The sequence below is a fragment of the Denticeps clupeoides genome, chromosome 16 (assembly GCF_900700375.1).
Source record: "Denticeps clupeoides chromosome 16, fDenClu1.1, whole genome shotgun sequence".
NCBI lineage: Eukaryota > Metazoa > Chordata > Actinopteri > Clupeiformes > Denticipitidae > Denticeps > Denticeps clupeoides.
Genome location: NC_041722.1, coordinates 7,500,409 through 7,523,495, shown reverse-complemented (window position 1 = coordinate 7,523,495; position 23,087 = coordinate 7,500,409). Strand labels below are relative to the sequence as shown.

Sequence of the window (23,087 nt, the reverse complement as noted above, 5' to 3'; positions counted from 1 at the left end):
CAAATGGGGTGAAGTGCGCTCTGCCCAGATAAAAAGGCTCCTAATAAGAAAAAAAAATTAATCACAAATGAACCAGTGGGGCAGAAAAGTATTTGGCAGCCACCGATTGTGCATTTTGTCCCACTTAACAAGACGAGAGAGGTCTGTAATTTTCGTCACAGGTACACTTCAATCGTGAGAATGTAAAAAAATCCAGGAAATCACATGTATGATTTTCAAAAAGATCTTTTGGTATATGGTGCAAAAAAACAAGTATTATTGAATACTATTGGATTGAGGTCTGAAGACTGTAATGCTTCTTATGTGTTTGGAATCATTGTCATACTGGAAGATCCAGCCATGTTTCATCTTCAACGCTCTCACTGATGGAAGAAGGGTTTTGCCCAAAATCTCATGACACATTTATTTAAGGAAAGTGTCGCTTTCTTACCTATTGTAGATTGGCAGGTGTACAGTCTTGTCCCTGGTGTCCTTAGACAGCTCTCTGGTCTTGGCCATGGTGGAAGTTGGAGTCTGACTGTTAGAAGGTGTGGACCGGCGTCTTTTATACAGATACTTCTTCTTAAAGAAGATGAAACAGGTATATGAGGGCTTGCTTGTTTTTAGGTGCTGAATACTTTCTTTCTGCACCATTATAATAAATAATTTAAAAACCATGCAATGTAATTTCCTGGATGTGTACCTGTGATGAAAATTACAGGCCTCTCTCATCTTTTTAAATTGCCCAATCAGTGGTTTCCAAATACCTTTTTTGCCCCACTGTATATACAGAATAAATAAACTGGTCCCCCTGGACAACCAGGGTCCCTGGTCGCAACAGAAGCCAGATGTCTTTTGGTCAGTTCCAAATGTACGCATTTTATTCCTATTGAGATGTAAATCCAAACATTCATTTTAAGTGCATCTAATAGCCAGTATTGTGTGAGAATGACCTGATGTGCATTTAAAATTCTACTGAACAAAACAGAGTAACAGTGTAATATAAGTTTATATTATGTTGGTTAGGTTTTGGGTTGTCACTTCATGTTTAGACCACCAGAAGCTGTTTTTTGTTTGGCATCGATCAGTTTTACTCTTTTTTTTTTTTTTTTTTTTTTTGTATTTGCTTGTGTGTATTTTTTGCTTCTTTTTCACCCTCCAAGCGTTGCAGTTCGTAATTGCAGTTCAACAGTACTGTCCACTAGATGGCGGTACAACTTCTTTTTCTTGCTGGAAATCTGCATGAAACTAGTCTTTATACAAACCTCAGAATTTGGCAGGTTGTAAGATATTGTGGTTTGGAATAAAACACTTTCAGCTCGGTGGTCCCACGGATCCATGATTCATGGCGACTGAAGTATCATCATCAATAATTTCTGAATCAACTGCGTGAAAAATGTGTTTTGTTCAGTTATGATCTGTACTAAAAACCTTCACAGCTTTCCCTCCATCCTCTGCTTTTATCGCCCCTCATCTCAGTGCCAGGCGCTGCCACCGTCCCGTCTACTGTCACAACGAATTGGGTGAAGGGGAGTGAAACGATCATGAGCTGGGTCTCAGGTTTGAACCTATGGTCATGTATTCCACATCACACAGTGATGCATCAGAATTTATGGAAGTAGCATTCAAGGATATTTGAAGAACTGTTTTCCCCTTTTCTCAAGACTTCTCTGTTTCTGTTTAACATATAATCATGTGGTGGTAATGGCCTCGTCTACGAACCAGACGACCCAGGTTCAAATCCCACTTACTACCATTGGGCCCCCGAGCAAGACACTTAACCCTGAGTGTCTCCAGGGGGACTGTCCATGTAACTACTGACTGTAAGTCACTCTGGATAAGGGTGTCTGATAAATGTAAATATCATCATGCTTAAATTACCCAGCAACACAAGAAATAATGCTTTGTGGAAAATCTAGATTGTCACAGTATTGTCACAGACATTTTTATATTTTGCTACAGATGGTACTTTATTTAAAAATATAATATAATTATGATTCACTCAGTTACATTGTCACGCCACTGTTATCATAAACCAATAAACCTTGTGGCATTGCAATTCATGCTGGTTTATCGTGAGGAAGCTCCTCCCCTTTCATGTTTGAATGCAGCCTGTGTTGCATTTTACAATTTGCTGGAATTGTCTTTGCTTTGAGTTCGCTGTGCATGATTTCTTATTTGCTCTGAAGTTTTTGAATTTGATGGCATATTTTATGGTTGTTTTTGTATTTTTGCTGATGCATTTGACCTTTGGGGCCTCTGGTCTGAAAAATTAAGTCTGTTCAGTACAATTTCAAGGACTTCATGGCACTTGATCAATGAAAGACTGATAATTGTGTTAAGCACCCTCCTGGATTCACCACATTTGCATCCCAGTGTGAATATTGGGTATTTCCCAGAATTCTGAGGTGAGAAAGCACCTTTCTAATGTAAAGTATGACACCGTTCAAAAATTCATTGCAGGGTAAGAACTGAAAGCAAAGTTTCATGGGTCGCCACCCAAAAACGAAGCTCTCCTTTTATGGTGTTGTTTGTGTGGGCTGGAGATCATTCCTGCTTTTACTTTGACATTGATGGCTGCAATTCCCATGTTCCTTGAGAGGAGAACATTTCCGTAAAACTGTTACAGACTTGGGAAATTTGAGTGATGGAAGCCAGCCGTTGATAAACAGGCAGATGTTCGGTATTTGAAACCTTCTGTCCGGCTTGTCTGGTTTATAAATAGGTCGGATGAACTCATTTCTTCACTGGGAATATTCAGGAATCCGTGAAGCCATGTGCATAGTTTAGCGAGAGATGTCTCAAGAAGCACTGGTGTGCCAGGCCGCTGTATCTCCGTGGCTTAATTGCTCAAACTGTGACATTCCGAAGGAGAGCAAAAATATCTCAGCCCATCTGCTTCCAGCCCCCCCACGGCTCCGAAAAGTCCATCTCACGCCCACCGGGACCAGATTGGACCGGGCCGCTGCCCTCAGGGCACTTTGCCTGCAGGGATGAAGAGTGAAGAGAATCCAGAGGTCGGATGACTTCAGTTGACCACCATTTCTTCGGGTCTGAATCACGATGTTATGGTGAAAGTGGGCAAGGAGCGTTTCGATGGAGCGGCGGGTCAACGAAAGTCCACAAAAAAAAAAAAAAAAAACCTGCTAGAACTGCATAGCTGAAGTGACAGCAAGTCAGATGTTGTCAGGACAGGAGCAGGTGTGACCTTCTGGCAAGATGTTCGGTACACACATATTTGGATTTACACATACATTCTGATGCATGTTCGGAATGAACGCTGCCACTGTTGATGGACTAAAGGGGGGGGTGGGGGGGGTGGGGGGGACATCTGGTCAATTTTTTCTCACAAATTTTTAGTCCAAGAATCAGGAATGACAAAAGTGATGTCATTCCCATGGAGATCATTGCTAAGACAAACAGATTGTGTTATGATGAAGCACAAGACCATTTGTTCATTTGGGACAAAATCAGAAACAAAAGTTGAGGATTGGAATTCCAATAATGAAGGGTTTCTTTGCTCAAAAAGACAAAAGATTTATGGCATTTGGCAGATGACGTTGTCAAGTGTCACTTACATAAGTCATTTTCAGCATCCATCAGTAAATGGTTTCTGCTTATTTATCCATTTTCATGTCGAGTCTGTGTTGTCGGAACTAATCAAAGTTCTTCTTTAATGTAGGACTTCAGTTGTCATTTGAAGATGCTCAGTGACATCTTGAGAAGGAGTCTACATGCATGTCTTCTTTGAGTGATGGTGCCACCAGTAAAATAATATTCATGTTTATGCTGATGAGCCTGTTGCCAGTTGTATTGTTTTAACCCGAGCATCCTGTATCATTAAAAAAAAGATCATGACGTGTGTGAAGATGATCTGGTAATAATGTATTCATGCATAATGCATAAGTAATTCACTACACATAAGTACTGCAAAACAATGAACACACATATTTCAGATGTACTCTGATATATTCTATAACCATCCTTACATCTCTTTTACATGTTTTGCCGGGTAAGGAAACACTCATAATTAGAAGGTTGCCGGTTCGAATCCTGATCCGCCAAGGTGCCACTGAGCAAAGCATCGTCCCCACACACTGCTCCCCGGGCGCCTGTCATGGCTGCTCACTGCTCATCAAGGGTGATGGTTAAAAGCAGATTACACATTTTATTGTGTCACCGTGTGCTGTGCTGCAGTTTATCATAATGACAATCACTTCTTTCTTTCTTTTTCTTCTAATGGAATACAATGCTTAACACATTTCTTGACTACATTTTCCAAAGCATTTTGTCTGACTTTTATGTATAATATGATATGACAAAAACTCATTTAATATCATGTGATTTAAAGTTTCATTAAAAAAAACAAAGATCTACAAAGATCAATCAGCTGTAGCTTCAGTTTGATTTGACATAAATAAAGGCCAAAAAATAGAAGGTCGGAATCTTGATTTATTTCAATAAAATAAAATACAAAAATATTAGAGCCACCACAACACGTTAAGACCATACAGTAATCCATCTTTTCCTCTCAGGCGTTTTTTCCCGGCATTTCACCGAAATGGAAGGATTCATAAAATTACACGAGCAAGGTAAACAGTCACACAGTGTTATTTCAGTATCTCCACGAGGACAAAGCTCAGCACTCGATGCCACCTGGATTTCAATGCATACACAATACAGATAGAAATGTCAAAAAGGTATTTACACAGGAGACAGCCATTCATCTTTTTTTAAAAACACGGGACTCTTTAAAAAAATAATTTACATCACACAAAAAACAATGCTGTTATCAATGAGTACAGACATTTATGTATTAAAAATTAAATAGAAAACTCTTACGACATAAAAATTTAGTGTGCAAAGAGTTTTTTTTTTTTTTTTTTCTGTTGTTGTTCTACATGATTTGTATAGAACTGTTCTCTGTAAAGAACTGGAACGTCACGCCTGGTGCCACCTTTGTCTGCGGGGGTGGCAGCAGAATCAAGTGCAAAGACATCGTTGTGCTTTTGTTATTTACATTTTTTGGCGGAACTCCCGTCTCCTCACACTAATGATATCAGACACAGCCCCGTGTCCACATTTGCATATGAATCATAAACCAGAGTTTTCGTTTTTTTTTGTTTTTTTTTAAAAGGCCATGGCTGCTGCTTGGAAACGCTGGAGTGGTGGAGCCCAGCAGATTTGACCTCTGTAACTTTGACCCCTGCCGCAAGCGCCAGACAGAAGCTGTAAACAACAGACACTCAGCAATGAAGCCGAACTGCTGGGGTCAGCGTGGTGTAGTGGAGGAACTCTTGTAAAGCCTCTTGTAATTGCTGTAGTGTGAAAGGCACTAACACTGCTGAGCACGTGCGGGTGTGACCTCCAGACTGCTGACAGGAACGGAGCAGAACCCACAGCCACACTGGGCACATGGTGAGTGTATGATTAGTAGTTTGGTGTCTGGGTGTGTGTCTGTGTGAGTAAATAAATGTGTATGTGTGTGTGTGTGTGTGTGTGTGTGTGTGTGTGTGTGTGTGTGTGTGGAGACAGTAGGGTCATGCATCTGATATACAGCTCTGGATCTTGTCCACCCACTGGTGGGCACTTTGTGCATCAGACGCACAGAAGCTGTACACACGCCGAGTTGTCTTCAGCTGCAACAGCAAGCAGAAAGATTCACATACACACACACACACACACACACACTCTCTCACATCAGACAAAAACACACACACACAAAAAAAAGCAACTCACATCAAAGAAGGCCTTCTCACTGATGTGCTTTGGGGCGCCTAAAGTTGGAGCTGCAGCCTGGATGGCCTCCACCTCCGCCAGGTCAATATGACCTTTACAGTTGGTGTCCTCGCCGGTGTCATAGTAACGTAGCTGCAAAGAAACACACACGTTACAACACAACAACATGTCACAGTGATGTCTTAATATACACAAGAGGAAAGACGGCCCGCAGCATCTAACCTGATGCTTGGTAACATCCAGAACAAACCACCGAGGCTTCCAGGCCTTCAGCAAAGCCCCCCGCTTAAACAAGACCCCTTCAAAAGACCTACGGGGGGGAAAAAAACGTTCAAAAAACGTTCATAAAACCCGCAGAAAAACGCATCTTGTAAATTACACTGCTGGTGGAAGGTCTGTCAGATGCATCTGTTGCACAGGCCAGAAGAGGAAATTCTGCTACTGATCTGGGTCTGATGTGGTGGGATTTGTTGGTTACCTGATGATCTCTTCTCTTGCCGACCCTGACCCAGGTTTATTTGCATTTACAGAGAAATATTTTGGGCAGTAACGCATCACTCAGAAACTAATTCAACTATTTCTGTTTTACCAAAATGCATTTTTTGTTTTTATAAGTTAAGACTAAGTATAAGACTGAGGATGAGTTCCTGACACAATAGCGCTACAGCGATGTGGAAACAACGTGAAATACTGGTGTTGACAGTATTTTAATTCACAATTCAATTAAAAGTACCACCAGTGGGTAAAAACCGGTAAAACCCCACCTGTTCTCCTCATTCTTGGGGCTGAACTGGTTGTAGAGGGTCGCTGCTCGGCGGTTGATGCCATTGGCTGTGGGGGTGGCATCTTCACCCACACTGCTGTCCGCCAGGTGCAGCATTGAATGGTGCTGCAGTGGACCAGGTGGAGGAATCAGGCCTGAGAGACACACCGACTGCTTACGAAGCTAAACACACGCACACATACACACACACACACACACACACACACATTTTACATTTATGATCTTGTAATGTAGACAGTGGGGTAAATAATACCCTGATTCTCTGCCTGTTTGTTCATGGTTTCATTTTAATGACGTTCAACCAAAAAGCCAGAGAAAATACAAATAATCTCACAGATATTACAATAAATCAATTAATCACAGATACTCCTGATCTCTGTGTGTATTAAGGACTCCACCGCCACAGGGACGTCAGGGACGGGGTCGTAGACCTGCATGAGGCTAGAATGTACCATGAAGGAGCTCCTTCTGCGGTCAAGATGACCATGAAAAAGGTGAAGGATCAGCCCACAACAAGACAGGAGGGACCTGTTACTGATCTGCAGCTGTCATAGCGACTGCCAGCGCCGACCGCTCAATAAGACACATGTACCGACATACCAGGCACGTGATTCAGAGAAGCCTTGGGTGAAAAAATGACTATGGGGTGACGATGGGACTTCAAGCATGACAATGACTCAAGACATACCGCCAAGGCAACAAAGGTGTGGCTATCTGAGAAATGTTGAATGTGTGATTTCTTGATTTGCCAAAAAACATCCTGGGGTTATGTTTAGGGCTAAGATTAGGTTTAGGGTTGGAGTAGAAATTTACATTTATAATAAGGCTATCACACTATGTCCTCACAAAGCTATAAAACCATGCAAACCATGGACATGTATGAAATAGAAGTGTAAGTGCATGTGCGTGTTTATTCTTGTGTTCCTACTCACATTGTTCTCCTGCTTCATGTCCTCCTGTATGCTCACACGTACTTTCTCCAAGGTGGAGTACCAACGCTCTGTGGTCAAGCCCAGGTCAGTCTCCAGCCTCCCAATGTCCTGAGATCAGCACAAAAACATACACACACACACATTGCCTCCAGATTAATAGGATCATACAGATTAACGTACTCTAGATTAACACTTAATTAACACAAACACACAAATAATCAGGTCATTTTACAGTCAGCAGTTTGGTGATTGAGTCAGGCTGAGCTCGGCCCACGCTGCTGTAACACGGCCAGACGATTCGCCGTGGCCTGCCCGATGATGGACCCTCCTCTTCATCGGGTTGGGCAGGGAGAGGCAACATGCTCCAGTCGTACGACGGTCCGGTGGACAGCGTCTCGGCTGTGTAGTAGTCCCACACACGTAGGTTGGGTAAACTCAGGCATGGCCGCAACACCGTCTGCAAAACACACAACACGGAACGATGCAGTCATGTGCTGGTCAGTTCACCATGGTTACTATAAAAACAAATCAAATAATCTGCAAAAGTATATATTATATAGGCACAATACATTATGAATTTTGTTACATATCAGCATTTTTTTAAATGAAAGTAAAAAAAGTGAAAGTGAAGTTGTCATTGTGATACACAGCAGCAGAGCAAACGGTGACACAACGAAATGTGTCTTCTGCTTTTAACTCATCAGTGTGCAGGATTCGAACGGGCAACCTTCTGATTACATGGCCGCTTCCCTTAACCACTAGGCCAATGATTTGCATGTCAGGACATTTACATTTTACATTTACAGCATTTATCAGACGCTCTTATCCAGAGCGACTTACAATCAGAAGTTACAGGGACAGTCCCCCTGGAGCAACACAGGGTTAAGTGTCTTGCTCAGGGACACAACGGTAGTAAGTGGGGTAGTAACTGGGTCTTCTGGTTCATAGGCGAGTGTGTTACCCACTAGGCCACTACCACCCTGTGCAGTGGAACTACAAAGATCTCCACTAGATAGGTCACTGGGTGACTAGGTACATCACTGCTTGTACCCCACATAAAAACAATGTCCAGATGTTATTTTGCCAATAGTATTGTTGTGTAGTACATGTGTTGTTGTATAACAGCATCATAATTCCTGCTGCTACCACTAGTGATATCAGCTCATCAAACCTGTCCAATCCAAACATGCAGGTGTGAGGTGACAGGAACCTAACAATTCATGGATATAGAATGTCTGTTTTGACATAGGTTTTACATCTTGAATCACACACACACACACACACACACACACACACACACACACACACACACACACACACACACACACACACACACACACACACACACACACACACACACACACACACACCACACACACACCTCCAACTCAGAGGGGCTGTATAGGTAGTTGAAGAAAAGTGGCCACCGGTGATGGGTTCTGTTGATACATTCCCAAATGCAGAGGCCTTTCCTGGCCTGCTTGTCGCTCTTATCCTCAAACAGGGTTCCTGCAGGAGTAAAAAAACAAGACACATATACACACACTATGCATGTCATAGAGGGTCAGAATGTAAGTCAAGCAACACTTAATTGAAATGCTACTGTGTGCACTTCATTTTCATGTTAATAACATTAAAAATAATGTTGCTACATTTGTATCACCATGACATTGCTTTTTTTTTGTTATTGTTGTCATTACAAGGTCCAACGGAAACCTAGATCATCAATCCCATCCTGTAGGACACATTCTGCCACTATTTATTATATTCATAGCTAATTTATTCTACACTTAAGTGTATCCCTTTATATTCTTCGACAGACGAATCTGCCAATCTGCAGTATCACCACTTTGTTGTCTAATACTTACCGGCACCATTGTTTGAAATAGTTTTGTACAGCACTGTATTATTTTGCATAGTTTTAATATCCCACATTTCTTATTTACTGCCAGTATTTCCAGGGTGCTGTTGTTACTGTTGACCTTACATTTGGTCATTTGACATCCCTTGCACTACCCTGACATCACCCTGGATTGCAATATATATGTGACAATAAAACTGAATAGGGTGCTGAGGAAGATGGGCGTTCCTACCATGTTCCAGTCGTTCATAGTCTGAGTCCAGGAGGAAGTTCTTGAATCGATTAGAGATGTAGTGATATGCCAGGAACTTCAGGTAGTACTGGTTGAACTCAAACTCCAGCGGGCACTGGTTGTGTATCTGAAAACCACGAGATCAGAATACTTACTCAATATCTAGAACCGCTCAATATCCAACCCATTGCACAACACTGGGCTCAGGACAAGGAGAGTAGAAAACTCAAAAAATCCAACCCTAACCTTATCCTGTTAAATTATAATACAAGCCATGAAGTTAAAGACACATTTTCAGCATTTCACATGATACATTTTAGAAAGTTTTTAATGAGCCTGATTGAGCTATGACTGGAGACAGAATGTGTAGAAAAGGCGCAAAAATGGAGAGAGCCAGGGAGGGCCTTTCTGGAGTAAAATGGTTGTTTGGGGAACAGGGGGGGGAATCAGCCAGAAGATAGCTGCAGACAGCTGGAGCGTCGTCCTCTCCAGGCCCCCAGCTTTGTGAGTTTGTGCCGAAAGAATCCTGTGACATCAGAGCTCAGGCATGGTGGGAACAGAGAGGTGCATGTCTGCATGCATGTGGGTCTTAGAGCTGCGATTGGGTGGAATTATGTGAAGGAGTGCTCTGCACTCGGGTTTTCCAGATGTGTTCTGCTCCATATGAGCGCACGTGTACATGAGCCCCTGCGCTGTGCGTCTGTCACTGTGTAGGTGTGCCAGAATGCTTGCCTGGTGCACACAGTCCAGGAACTGGAGGAACACCGGGGTGAAGCCACTGGCGTGGCTGCTCGCCGTCAGGCCACTGCGCTGGCTGAACTTATGGCCGAAGGACAGCCACTCCTTCTCCAGGAGTAGCTGGAAGCCATCCAGTGTCCGGTAGTACGGTTCACTCAGCAGCTGCACCAGAGATGTCACCTGATAGGAGAGAGAGCCCAAAACACCCAGAATTCCCCTGTTCAATGGTACCGTATACACATAAATACCATGCACATACAGTATTTGACCAAAGTGACTAGACCCCTCACATTTTTGTAAATATTTTATTGTCTGTTTGTTGCTGCTACTTGTCTGCCTGGTTTGTCTCGACCTGCACTATATTATGTCCACAGTGTCCTTTGTCATGTTTTGGGTCTTTTTGCACACTGTGAATCCCCATTTCTTCGCAATCTCGTCTCTCTGTCTACTTGTATATTGTGAGATAGGGGTGGGACGATACAGGTAACTCACAATTCAATTCTGTGATAATATCACGATTCGCAATATCTACATCTACATTCAATATATTGGAAGAAATTTCATCAACGATATATCACGATATATGTGGCTGAAAAAGAAAAATAAGGAATAAGGAAATCTTATGCATTTATTAATGCCAATATTTCCAACATTGTGTAAGGAAATATGCATTTGCATAATAACTCACTGCATCCTGGTCTTAAATGTAAACACTGTACAGCTAGACAGATAAAAGTGCATGAACATTAATTAACATGTGTAAACCATGATACTGAAACGTCAGTAACTTACTTGCCCTCATTATCACCGGAGAATGAGGTGCACTTTGCAGATTTGTAGTGTTGCTGTTATATTTTATCTTTGCAAAGCAGTTCTTGCAGATTGCGTAGTCTTTATCCAGTGCCTTTCCCTCGACTGTCTCGTAAAACCCGAAGTGTCTCCACATTTTTGAGTGGAAACTAGCGGGTGGCTCTTTGATTTGTTTTTTAAATTATTTTCCGCCATTCTCTGCACTTCTTCTCTGTTGTTGTTAGTTAACTTGTGTTAACTAACAACTCGAACAGTGCCCCCTCCATAAACAGAATGGTAGATATTGCGTAGTGACAGTGACACTGACAACGGGTAAATTAATCATTTTGTGTGCCGTTAGTGTATCAATTATTTATTGCAACAGAGAGCACAAAAATATATTGCAATATCGAGTTCTTTTCCCACCCCTATTGTGAGATGACAATAAAGTTGACTTTGACTTGACTTTGGGACAACACTGAAGATGTGACACTTCGATTCCATGTAAAGTAGTCAGTGTACAACTTGTACAACAGCAAATTTGCAGTCCCCTCCAAACAATTAAACACACAGACATTAATGTCTAAACCACTGGTAACAGAAATGTGCACCCCCTCAGAGAAAAATGTCCTAATTGTGCCAAATTGTCAATATTTTTGCCACCATTACTTTCCAGCACTGCCTTAACTCTCCTGGGCATGGAGTTCACTAGAACGTCACAGGTTGCCACTGGCATCCTAGCCTACTTCTCCATGATGACATGGCGGAGCTGGTGGATGTTATAGGGGCAGTGGTGGCCTAGCGGGTAAGAAAACGGACACGCGATCAGAAGGTTGCAGGTTCAAATCCCGAATCGCCAAGGTGCTAATGAGGTCCCCTTGATCAAGGTACTGTCCCCAGACACTGCTCTGTGGGCACCCACTGCTCACTAAGGGTGATTGTTAAATGCAGAGGATAAGTTTCTCGGCCTCTTTGTTCACACTCTGAATCTGAATCAAATAAGTTGATCACGGTTCCAGTGTCCTGTCCTTAGTCTGCTTGTCTTCAACTGATTTTTTCTGCACCATCTTTAGAAGATGCTTCCTTTTGGGACGACAGCCATGCAGACCAGTTTGATGAAGTGTGTGACCGTATGGTCTGACAGGTCTGACCCCCGACCCCTCTGCAGCAATGATGGCAGCCCTCATCTGTCTATTTTCAGAATATGACCTCTGGATAAGACGCTGAGACACGTGCTCTCAACGACCATGGTGAGGCCCGTTCTGAAGGGAACCTGTACTGTTAAAACGGTGTATGGTATTGGCCACCCTGCTGCAGCTCAGAGTGTTCTTATAGCCAAGGCCATCTTTATATAAAGCAAAAAACATTATTTTCAGTCCTCAAAGAGTTCTTTACCATCAGGAGCCATTTTGACACATGGCTTATTGGGCACTGTTTGGACATTTTCACTTAGGGGTGTACTCACTTTTGTTACCAGTGGTTTAGACATTAATGCCTGTTTGTTTAGTTATATTGAGGGAACAGCTGAAAACTGACTACACTGTGTCAACGTGTCATCTTCAGTGTTGTCCTAAGGAAAGATATCATAAAACAACAAATATGTGGGTGTGTACTCACTTTTGTGACATACTGAATATGTTCTGTGTGAGTTTACCTGTGTAGTGATGTCCCAACCATCCTCCAAGCTTAGCAGGACAGAGGAGCCACTGTCCAACAACTCCACCACCATCTGAGAAAGCTGCAGGAGCCTGTGAAGCTACACACACACACACACACACACACATTTAACAACCTCATGAACAAAAATGCACACTTACACATGCAGTGAAATATAATCTACACAGATACACAATAATACACACCTCAGAACCGTATTACATACATACTCAGTCATCAACACATTTCTGCTGTTTCTGTTGGGATGTTCAGGTTGTCTTGGTGATCTAGTTAATGTGTGTATGTGTGTGTGTGTGTGTGTGTGTGTGTGGTACTATTGTTTGTGAACACCAACTCTTTTCATTTCCCATGAGAACAGCACCGAGCAGGGGAAACCTGGGGGCAGGCGGAGGGAAACTGTACTCTGCCCTTTCTCACACAAGCCTTCAACTGGGAGAGCGGGTGGAGCGGGGAGAGAGTGTGGAGGGGTGTAGAGTAGAACAGTGGTTCCCAACCTGGGGTTGTGGGGGGGTTGCGCTAGGGTTAAAAATCAATTCTTTGTAAACATTCATTTTTTTTAAACAACAACATATCCAAAGGATCATCAAAACTCTGTATGATCCTGTATGCGATATAGACCAGAGCTGTAAATCTTGGCCCGGGTCGGATCGGGTTCGTACTCAATTTCTATTATTTTAGTCGGGTTTGGTTTAGTCGGCTCGGTCTGAAAACACGAACTTCGTTTCCATTTGATTTGCAGCTTGTAAATTTGTTTCAGTGATTGGTAAAAGTGTTTCACATGTTTTATGAAACTTTTTTTAATTAAATGTGAAATAGATTTGAAATTCTCTGTTGTCAGGTGATGCATTTTAATTATTGTGAAAATGGATGCTGACGAAGTGAAATGGAGTCAAGCAGCTGGTGATTATATTTTAAACCAGCACATTTCCTTTCCTCGTAGGCCGCACAAAGAAAGTCGGGCTTTTAAAAAGAGCTCACGGGGTCATGGCTGTATGGAAATGACGCAGTAAAAACACTGGGAATTATTTAAATGCATAACAAAGCATACCAGTCAGCAATTTTGTCAGGCTCGGGGCGGGTCGTGTCGGGCTAACCTTTTACGGAAGATTACAGCTCTAATACAGACTCAGTGCAGTGTAAGAACAAAAAGCTTTATTTCTTTGCAAATAAAAGTTTGTAATAAATCATTATATTCTTTTAATGTGTGTAGGAATTGAAGTTTGGGGGGGTCCTGGTTTGTCTTGGACACAGGCAGGGGGGCTTCAGGGAAAAAAAGGTTGGGAACCACTGCAGTAGGGAAGTGAAAGGAGAGAGAAGTGGATCTCGCCAATCGTTGTGATCTCGCCCAGCCCAACGAGTGACTGATGGAGAGGATGATCTCGTACCTGCTGGAACCACTCCGACTCCTGCAGGGCTCTGAGAAATGAGTCCTGCGTGTCCGTCACCATGGCGCTGGGCGCACACACCCTCAGCAGCTTCTTAAACGCAGCCTTCATCTGCCTTGTGTCCACGCACTCCACAGGAACTAGTTCACAGCTGTGTGACGTGTCCACACGGAAACCCTGCACACAAGGGCGTGGAAAAATGTCAGCGAATTTGTGTGTCAGTCCAGAACACACCTTCAAACCAACATACCCAGCGGATTCATCCAACATATGCTGCATTTTAATAAGGATTGGAATCATATGAGAATCAAGCGGACACTACCAATGTTTGGACATGTTTTGGTCCCTTAAGGCCCAATTTCATGGTAACGTTAAGGAATGTGGCCTGTTCCGTGTGAAAGCGAATCTCCTCGCTCGCTTTTGTTTGGGAACATTAGATATTAGCTCGCATTCACACAAGGTATCATCATACACATACATTATATTTCATTATCTAGTACATTCAGTACCTCAGCTGACTCTGCCCCAGCCTGTAAAAAACCGAACCTCACTGGTTAACAGCTTCACTGCTGCCTCCACATATCCCATCTTCCAGGATTCCAGGAAAATCATTTGCTGGGTCACATGGCTCACCAATCAGTGGCTGTCTAAATCTACTACAGCAATAACACACCCCTGCATTAAATCAAACAATCCTCTGATATGAAAACATGAAGTTGCCACAGATAACTACAGACAGTCAACTTCAGATCCTTCCCACCAGTTATCGGTCAGTCCACTCTGCCAAAACAAAGATCATCCATTAATAGAGAAGCAGATGAACAAAAGGGTCCAACTGCAATACAGCGTCATCCAGAGAATCCACCACACATTTGCCCCCCATTTGAAAGATGTATTTCAATTTAAAGATTTATTTGACAGCTGCCTAAAAGAAGGTCAGCATGAGGAACAGAGTCTGCGGTCCAAACTGCACAAGTTCAATATTATTTTGCGTTGTTGGAGGCATTTTTTCCTGGAGTTCCAGAGAGTGTCCTGATAACAAAGCTGAGGACAAAATGTTTAATGTGGCTAAATGTATAAAAAACCCACAAGGCTGAATGTCTCTCATACCTCACAGGTCAAAATGTATTGAGGCTTTTGGAACACAAGGGGCGTAAATGACATCTTGTAAATATGTTTTATGTATTTTAAAGGTCTCAATGATCTCTATCAAACAAATAAACTGAGCTTGGCACTCAGTCTGGTGAGGTGGTAGTAATTCATACATATATTTAGAGTATTGGAACTATTTTTAAATGGGCTCACAGTTTTTTATTGAACAGATATTTAGAGAAAAGAGTATGGTAGGAATGTTTTGTTACAGTATGTTTCAATGATTTACTCTATTTTAGAATCACATATTTTTGAATGTCACTTATGCTCATTAGTGACATTAGGTCATAAAAACAATAGGTCATAAAAAATGTTGCCACACAAAAGGAGAAAGGAACGTTTGTATTTTTGTCGTTTCATAAAAATTCTAAAAATATGGATTCTGTGAAGCCTAATCTCTATACATGCATAGATTGCTCAAATATGTTGTTTTTCACTCAATGAAAACTGTGAAAAGCTCTACTGTAAAATTCTGAAAATGTGCTCCAAACCCACCATATGGGTGTGCAGAGCTGACTGGAAAAGATTTTTCCGATGAAATAGAAGAAACGTTCTCATAATTAGAACATTCAGGGAGATCAGCGTAAAGATGCTCCAATATGGCTGATTTCTGTATTTCTCTTATTCGGTATTATTAAAGTATGAACAATGTAATCAAATGAACTTAACAATCAGCCACAGGCCATCACAGAAACACTCAAACAGGTAGCACAGATCAGAAAGCTAGTGTGACAACAGTGTTGCTTTATTCTTACTGGAACAAGTTGTCATTAGAAAAAAAAATCATTCTCACATTTGGCTGCAATTTCATTTGATGTTTGCGCAAAATGTGTGTGTTTTTTTTGGAAAAGGTGCCATGAAATCATAAAGGAACTAACTGATGAAACGAGCTGCCTGGTTGGCCGACTCCTTACCCTGAGGTGGGACTTCTCTCCGAAGACATAGAGTGAAGCCTGCTGTTTCAGCAGCTTGGCCTGCAGCCCTTCAGTCCCCACAGGAGGAGCCAGGTCCCTCCCTGCCAACCGAGGACCTAACTCAGCCACAGTAGGGGGGTGGTTAACGCGGGTGCTGGAGCGCAGGCTGGCCCATACACCTGACAATACACACAGAAAGGGGGGAGTCCTGTACGGTGCTTAGTGACATGTCACACACACACACACACACACACACACACACACACACACACACACACACACACACACACACAGATGCTAGGAAAGAAACAGGATGAAGACACCGTGATTGATGCTGTGCAGTGCTGATAGTAGCTGAATATCAGTGGAATTAAGTTGAGTGATACAGCTCATGAAGAAGTTGCTGAACCAAGCCCAATCCCACACAGTCCTTCTTGCTTTTAGCAGGAGGTTAATAATTTGCTTCCTATTGATTCATCACTGGATTCTAATGCTCAGCAGAGGTTGCAGGAATATAAGATAAAACAGGAGAGGAGACCTACTGTACCTTGCACACGGATTTTCCCCTTAGCAGAAGTGTTTTGGTTTGAAGAAGTGAAGAGTTTATCCCTGTACCCCAATACTGGGGGTTTACATGGGGGTATGGATGAGAGAAGCAAAAACGAGGAGACACCATCAGATGCAGGCAAAAAACACTCACCAAGCTTAACATGAGTCACATGGGGTGATGCACATCATGCAATATACATTTCACAGCTGGTACTAAATGGTAAATTGATCCTAGTTATTTCACTGATTAGAATAAAATGACCATTAATTAAGTAGTAGTAATACTATTAAAAGTATCATTAGTTTGTATAATAAAACTGAAAAGTTTAAGCATTTAATAAAAGCTTTTAAATGTTCTTTAGAATGCAACTGCTCAGAAAGGCTGTTGTTTTAATCACTGCAATTAATGTATAAATATTAATATTTATCACACTGATATGAAAATATTTATCACACTGACATGGACAGTGAAGGAGTTTTAGGTCCAGTTTACGTGTCAGCCCAACTTTTTAAAAACACAAAAAATATATTTAGTTTGACCAAAGGCCCCAAAGAGCATGGAGGAAAATTAATAAAAAGTAATATGCATTTGCATGCCCATCTTTAACTGTTTCATGTCCTGCAGATGCGGCTTGCTCTGGGAAGTGCTGGCTTCCTTGCTGACTTCCTGTCATTTCATGTGAAACCATTTCTCATTTCCACTGCATAAAATGATGGAGAGGTTTGTACTGAGTGTTCATCAGAAATGCTTCAGTTGAATTTCTAATGACAATAATAAAAAATCTTTGTATTGTATACTGGAGAATAGAACCTGTATTCATGTTACAGTCTTCAGAATGACTTTCTGGGATTACAGTCAGCCACTTGGACAATACAGCTTCTCATTGTACAGCAGTGTGTGGGTTGATAGCTATGCACAAAAAGGACACCATTCCATTATCTTAAACCAGAAGCCAAGGATTAGAACACAGGCGTAGTGATGGAGGCTCCAAACACACACACACACACACACACACGCAACTTGCTGGAACAGTATGGGGGAGTGATGTAGTGGTGGTCTGGCAGCCAGTGTAATGAAGGGTGCTCACTAACCTCCCCTGGAAAAACTACTGGAGAATGGGACGTCCAGGTGGACGGAAGCCATCTTCTGCATTTTCAACGTCCTCCTTTCACTGGCTGGGAGGACAAAAGACAGACTGAACAGACATCCCACATTCCTTCTCTTGAGAAGAAGAAGTGAACGATCAGTGAGCAGGATGGAAATTGAACTAATGGACCCAAATTTAACCAGATTTCTGATTTGACTAAGCCCAATTTTTTATAATTTGCCAATTAGAAGATCAATAAAAATATGAGGGATGAGACACTCACCCCTGCCTATTGGATGAAGGGGATTTTCTGCTGTGTCAACAACCATCACTAATCACTTTAATAATTTTATGACACTGGTATGAAATGAATCCAATCTAAAAGCATTCCATAACTAAAGATTGAGATGTACAATGAAGGAGATTTATGGCAGACTTAGATTTCAGCCCTACAGAAATATCTTTTGTTTGAACAAAAGTTTGTGAACATCAGCCCCAAACAGCACTTCATTAAAGAGATGCAGGAGTGAAAGCAGGAACTCATCCTTTCATATTGTTCTTCATTAAAGATGGATGCAGCTCTGAAATGACTATGCGAGAACGTGTTTCAGTACCTGGTGACAGACCGACCACAGAGCGGTTGGACAGGGTGTTGGTGCCGTTGTGTTTGAAGGGCTGTGGGATGGAGGTCAAGATTGCCTGCAGGTACTTCTCCTGTTCCAGAGCTGATGATGAATCTGTCGACGTTGGAGCTGAGACACAGAAAGAGTGAGGGAGAGAGTTTTATAGTAAAGATTTAACTTTACACTGAACTCAGAAACCATCATGAAGAAGTAACATCTGATTTTACAATAACATGCCGTTATTTTGTTGTTTAAGAGATGAGCAAAAAACCTAGTCAGGGGTGACATTACACTGGCCACATTCCAACCAATTTTTTATTAAATCAGAGTGTATTCTCCAGTACAACTTTTGGGAAGTTAATTCGATTGAGAATTTACAGATGTCTTTCACACGTTCTTCAGTACATTTCTCACATACAATTCTGACAGAAAACAACAACTAATGAACTTTTAGACATTTTCAAATCTCAGTAAAGAGATTTGCTTAATGTATTGCTATAAATATAAATGTATCCCACCCCATAATGGTCAGTCTAAAAGTGCCATGATGAAAGGAGACCAACAATATAAATACATTTATTGATCATCACGATGTAAGCAAACAAGATGATCAGAAGGATTTAAACTCACAACCTTGTCTCGCCAACCATGTTGCCCAGGTAACGATGATGTTTAATGAAATGTACCAGCATTGAAAACGCACAGCATCTTCGCCCAAGCTGAAGTAAAACTGGCGCATGGCGGAGTGACGAGTGAAACCCGCGCTCTCGCAGCACACGTACCTGTTGACGGCGGGTTCTGCGACTTGAACAGTCCCATCACGCTCTTGCTGTTCAGCCCGCTAGAGCGCAGCAGCACCGCTTTACTGCGCGGGTGTTTCCAGGTCACCACAGGAATGCGTCCGTGGCGGTAACAGCGTGCAAGTTTCTGCAGACTACTGTCTGGCACTGACTGTGGTACCACGAGTAACCCGGGGTAACTGCACAACAAACCATGCAGAAAAACATAATGACAAGAAACCGATGAGTTACCTGTGCGTGCACATCATATACCACAAAAAAAAAAAAGTTCTGAACAAAAACTTGATGACATCAGATTGTTGATTGGTTACACCCTTGTTGTGTATCCGTGTCTGTTTACCTCCTACAGACTGAGTACATTCGGTTGACAGCGGTGATGTGGAAGCGGTCGACGTTTCTAGACCGGGTGGAGCTGCTGCTGATAGATCCAAGGCAGAGGCGCTGATAATCCCGGAAACAGGGGCTCTCCACTAGCTGCTCCATAGTGGACTTCTCACAGGCTCTCATGGTGCTGCTGGAAGGGGGAGCCCCCTCTCCTTCATCAGAAACTAAAAAGCACACACAACACACACACACACACACACATTTATCTTCTCAATGGCAAATTAAATAAAAAGAAACTTGAAATAACGGATCATCAACATGCATGAGTCCTAGCTGACAATAAAACATGGTCATTCACCATGCACTTATTCATACACATAATTTATTTAGTGTCAAACATAAATACACCAGAAATTTTTTGCAGATGCTATGACCCAGACATCTGGCAATCACAAGCTGCTCCTTGCCAATGTCACTCAAATCCTGAAGAATGATCATACTTCTACAAAGAAGGACAAATTGTTCATTTGCTGTCCTACCAGGTGTCAATCAATTCCATTCACTTCACCTGTCATGCTATGGTTGACACACACACACACACACACACACACACACACACACACACACACACACACACACACACACACACACACACACACACACACACACACACACACTCACTGGAGATGTCGTCATCTTCATGCCATGTCATGCGGCTGCCCCTTTCGTTCCTCCTCAGTGTTGCTGGTCGGCCTATGGTGATCTTTCCTGCCCGCTTTGCTCCTTTCACAATGGTTTTAGACAGAGTTCTGTATGCAGCAGAGATGAGAAACTCAATCCAGAGTCAAACACCATATTTTCCTTAACGGTCAAGAAAAGACTGCCTGCTACTTTACTTTACTTTACTTTACTTTACTTTACTTAGCAGACGCTTTTATCCAAAGCGACTTACAAGAGGAAGAGACCAGCAATTCTCGTTCGATTTCTATAGAATATTGAGTTTACAAACTAAGAGCCCTGATAAGGCCTAACTTGTCAGCGAGGAGCATGCTCAGAGATTGTTAGGTGCTAGACGAAGAAAAATTATAATGTATTTTGTATTGTTTGTGCAATAATTTTGTGTAATTATTTCTGAGGCCCAATTCTTTAATGATGAGCAGAGTAGGATTTGGACTTGAAGATTCACAGAAGAGTCGTGAATGTACCTGAACCCTGTGCTCCTCTCCTTCTGTTTAGGCAGGTTGATTTGGGGGGTGCTTTGGCCTGCTGCAAATGCAAAAGTGCTGAAGATGGACTGCGGGTAGCGGATCCTCTGGAGATGTTTCCGGAAAATCTCCACCATCTCTGAGCTCACCTCCTCATCAAAAGCCACTTTTATCAACTGGGCAGAGGGAAAACAGACAAGTTGGCTTAGCCAACATGCTACAGAGTGGCTTTTAGAGCCACCAACACAACAAATGCAAATCCACACTATCACTCTGACCCCGAATCCGACTGTAATAAAGCAGAAGAGCAGCCATGCCACAAGTTACATAAGTCGGCACTGATTCAAGTAAAAAAGAGCTTTTGGAATATTTGTTTGAATGGAATTGTAAATCACATTAATGGACTTGGTCCCAGGACACAACAGCTGAAAAATGAAAAACAGTGTAATATTCAAAAACACATTTAAGCACAGAAAATATTACTAGAAACATTTACATGAAAGATGCATAGTGATAAAGTCAATAGAAGCTGTATGAAAATTTCTTAAAATTAATTTATACTGGAAAAAAGTAAAAACACATGATTGTGCTGGTAGAATGTGCCAGCATCTTGCCAGCGTTTTTCCTGCTAGACAAAAACACTACCCAATCCTTCCAAAATCTGTTCCACACATGCATGCTTGCCACCCAGACAAACCACAAACAAATGTGTTAAAGATGATATTCCGGAATTCAACACAGTAAAGTTGTGCAATCTAATACCTGCTTAGACCCCTTTAGTGCAGATTACAACATACAACATTGCATGCATTCAGTGTGAGTTTTGCATGAGATATTGTTTTAAGGACAGAAGACTTGAACAGTAATTCTGTAAAAATGACATGTTACCAGCTAAAACATATGAATCACTGCAGTATTTTCGGCAGGGCATTGAGGTTCCCACTGATTACGGAATAGTATTGTTTGAAATGCCCATACATAATAAATCTATTAATCCATTAAGTAAATGCAACAAACCACTTGGTCCGTTTTAGATGAATCAGTTTGTAGTTTTGAATCAGTAGGAGGACAGGGAACACAGTATCACACCTGGAAAGATGCAGAGCGCAGCTGTAGGCCCTCCTGCAGGTTCTGATACATCTGGTTCTTCACACTTATCTTCTTCTCTTTGGTCAGGGTTGACATGGGGAAGCTCCGGATCACAACCTGTTCACCCACTGGATCAAAACACACACTATTGCTGTCACTGGTGTCAGACTGAAAATAATTAAACCCTTGTTCTACATATAAAACCCTCAGGTGCTTCCTGATGCCGCTCATCCTGAACAGGGTTCAAATTTATTTCAGACTAAATGGACCCAACAGAGTGGTTTCAGACCAAAAATCCAGCCATGAGAAGAGTTCAGAGACAGGCTTGGGTCAGACCATTCATTTGGTCTTGAGCTAGAAAGTTCCTATAAGGAAGAACTAGCCAAGTTGCAAAATCCAAGTGTGCCAAACTTCATTTCCATGAAGACATAAGGAAGGACATTGGGTACAGGGCAAGGACTCGCTCAGGGTCGGGATGCCAGCCCACCGCAGATATTATATTAATAAGTGCACAACAACACATATATTAGTGTTCATGTAAGCATTACTGTAAGCATTATGGGCAAACATGCATCAAGAAAACTGGAGTAAGGAGGACCGTGAAATACTTTCTGAATGCTCTGTCATTCTCACCCAGATGGTCATGCGGCGTGCCCTTGAAAACGATACGGTAGGTGGTGAGGAAGAGCGCCCCCTCCGCCGGGAGGATATGTGGCCCCCCCAGCAGCCCCCCAACTGCCTCCTCCCTGCCATCAGGGTCCAGCACCACTCTCAGTGCCTCCGAAACCAGCTCCTCACCCGGAAGAAGTGGAGGCCTCAGGATGTTAGGCTGGAACAGGCGGTACAGCAAAATATTGTGATATTTCTAACATGAATTTGATTGGCATGTTTAAAACAGGCAGTATTTGAATGAATGCACCACCTACCTAAGACAAAAAGTTGCTGTCAAAATATTTCAGAACACAACAAATGAATGATATATATTCTTTTGAAACAAATTAGCATTTTTTTTGCTCACTTTCTGTATGGGAGGGAGGCGTCTGCTTTCTCTGTGAACGACCTCCAGAGTTTCCATCTGCATCGCCACGATACCTAAAATCATAAATACAAGTAAAGGCACTTTCCCAGCCAGGCACAGTGCTGGGTGACAAACTTGTCACCCCCTTTAAATCAGCTGATATGTGGGAAAATGACATTTTAGGACTTTTTATTTATTGTACAACACTG

General features: G+C 42.2%; 1 protein-coding gene across 3 annotated transcripts in view; it reads right to left on the bottom strand.

Annotated features, from left to right (window-relative positions):
* Nucleotides 1-4,413: 4,413 nt before the first annotated feature.
* Nucleotides 4,414-23,087, bottom strand: part of sbf2 (SET binding factor 2) — a 67,136-nt gene continuing 48,462 nt past the window's right edge. The window contains exons 21-42 of one of the 3 annotated variants that reach the window (XM_028955909.1): nt 22,879-22,952; nt 22,494-22,689; nt 21,861-21,988; nt 20,772-20,947; nt 20,248-20,375; nt 19,583-19,790; nt 19,225-19,421; nt 18,434-18,571; nt 17,824-17,907; nt 16,730-16,804; nt 16,183-16,361; nt 14,117-14,293; nt 12,709-12,810; nt 10,260-10,445; nt 9,528-9,654; nt 8,816-8,943; nt 7,667-7,891; nt 7,435-7,542; nt 6,483-6,664; nt 5,941-6,028; nt 5,719-5,850; nt 4,414-5,618 (exon numbers count right to left, since the gene is read on the bottom strand). In XM_028955909.1, coding sequence (XP_028811742.1) covers nt 5,520-5,618; nt 5,719-5,850; nt 5,941-6,028; nt 6,483-6,664; nt 7,435-7,542; nt 7,667-7,891; nt 8,816-8,943; nt 9,528-9,654; nt 10,260-10,445; nt 12,709-12,810; nt 14,117-14,293; nt 16,183-16,361; nt 16,730-16,804; nt 17,824-17,907; nt 18,434-18,571; nt 19,225-19,421; nt 19,583-19,790; nt 20,248-20,375; nt 20,772-20,947; nt 21,861-21,988; nt 22,494-22,689; nt 22,879-22,952 — 3,137 coding nt within the window. In that variant the 3' untranslated portion in view covers nt 4,414-5,519. The remainder of the gene's footprint in view (nt 5,619-5,718; nt 5,851-5,940; nt 6,029-6,482; nt 6,665-7,434; nt 7,543-7,666; nt 7,892-8,815; nt 8,944-9,527; nt 9,655-10,259; nt 10,446-12,708; nt 12,811-14,116; nt 14,294-16,182; nt 16,362-16,729; nt 16,805-17,823; nt 17,908-18,433; nt 18,572-19,224; nt 19,422-19,582; nt 19,791-20,247; nt 20,376-20,771; nt 20,948-21,860; nt 21,989-22,493; nt 22,690-22,878; nt 22,953-23,087) is intronic. The other 2 variants (XM_028955910.1, XM_028955911.1) reach the window with 2 other exon arrangements.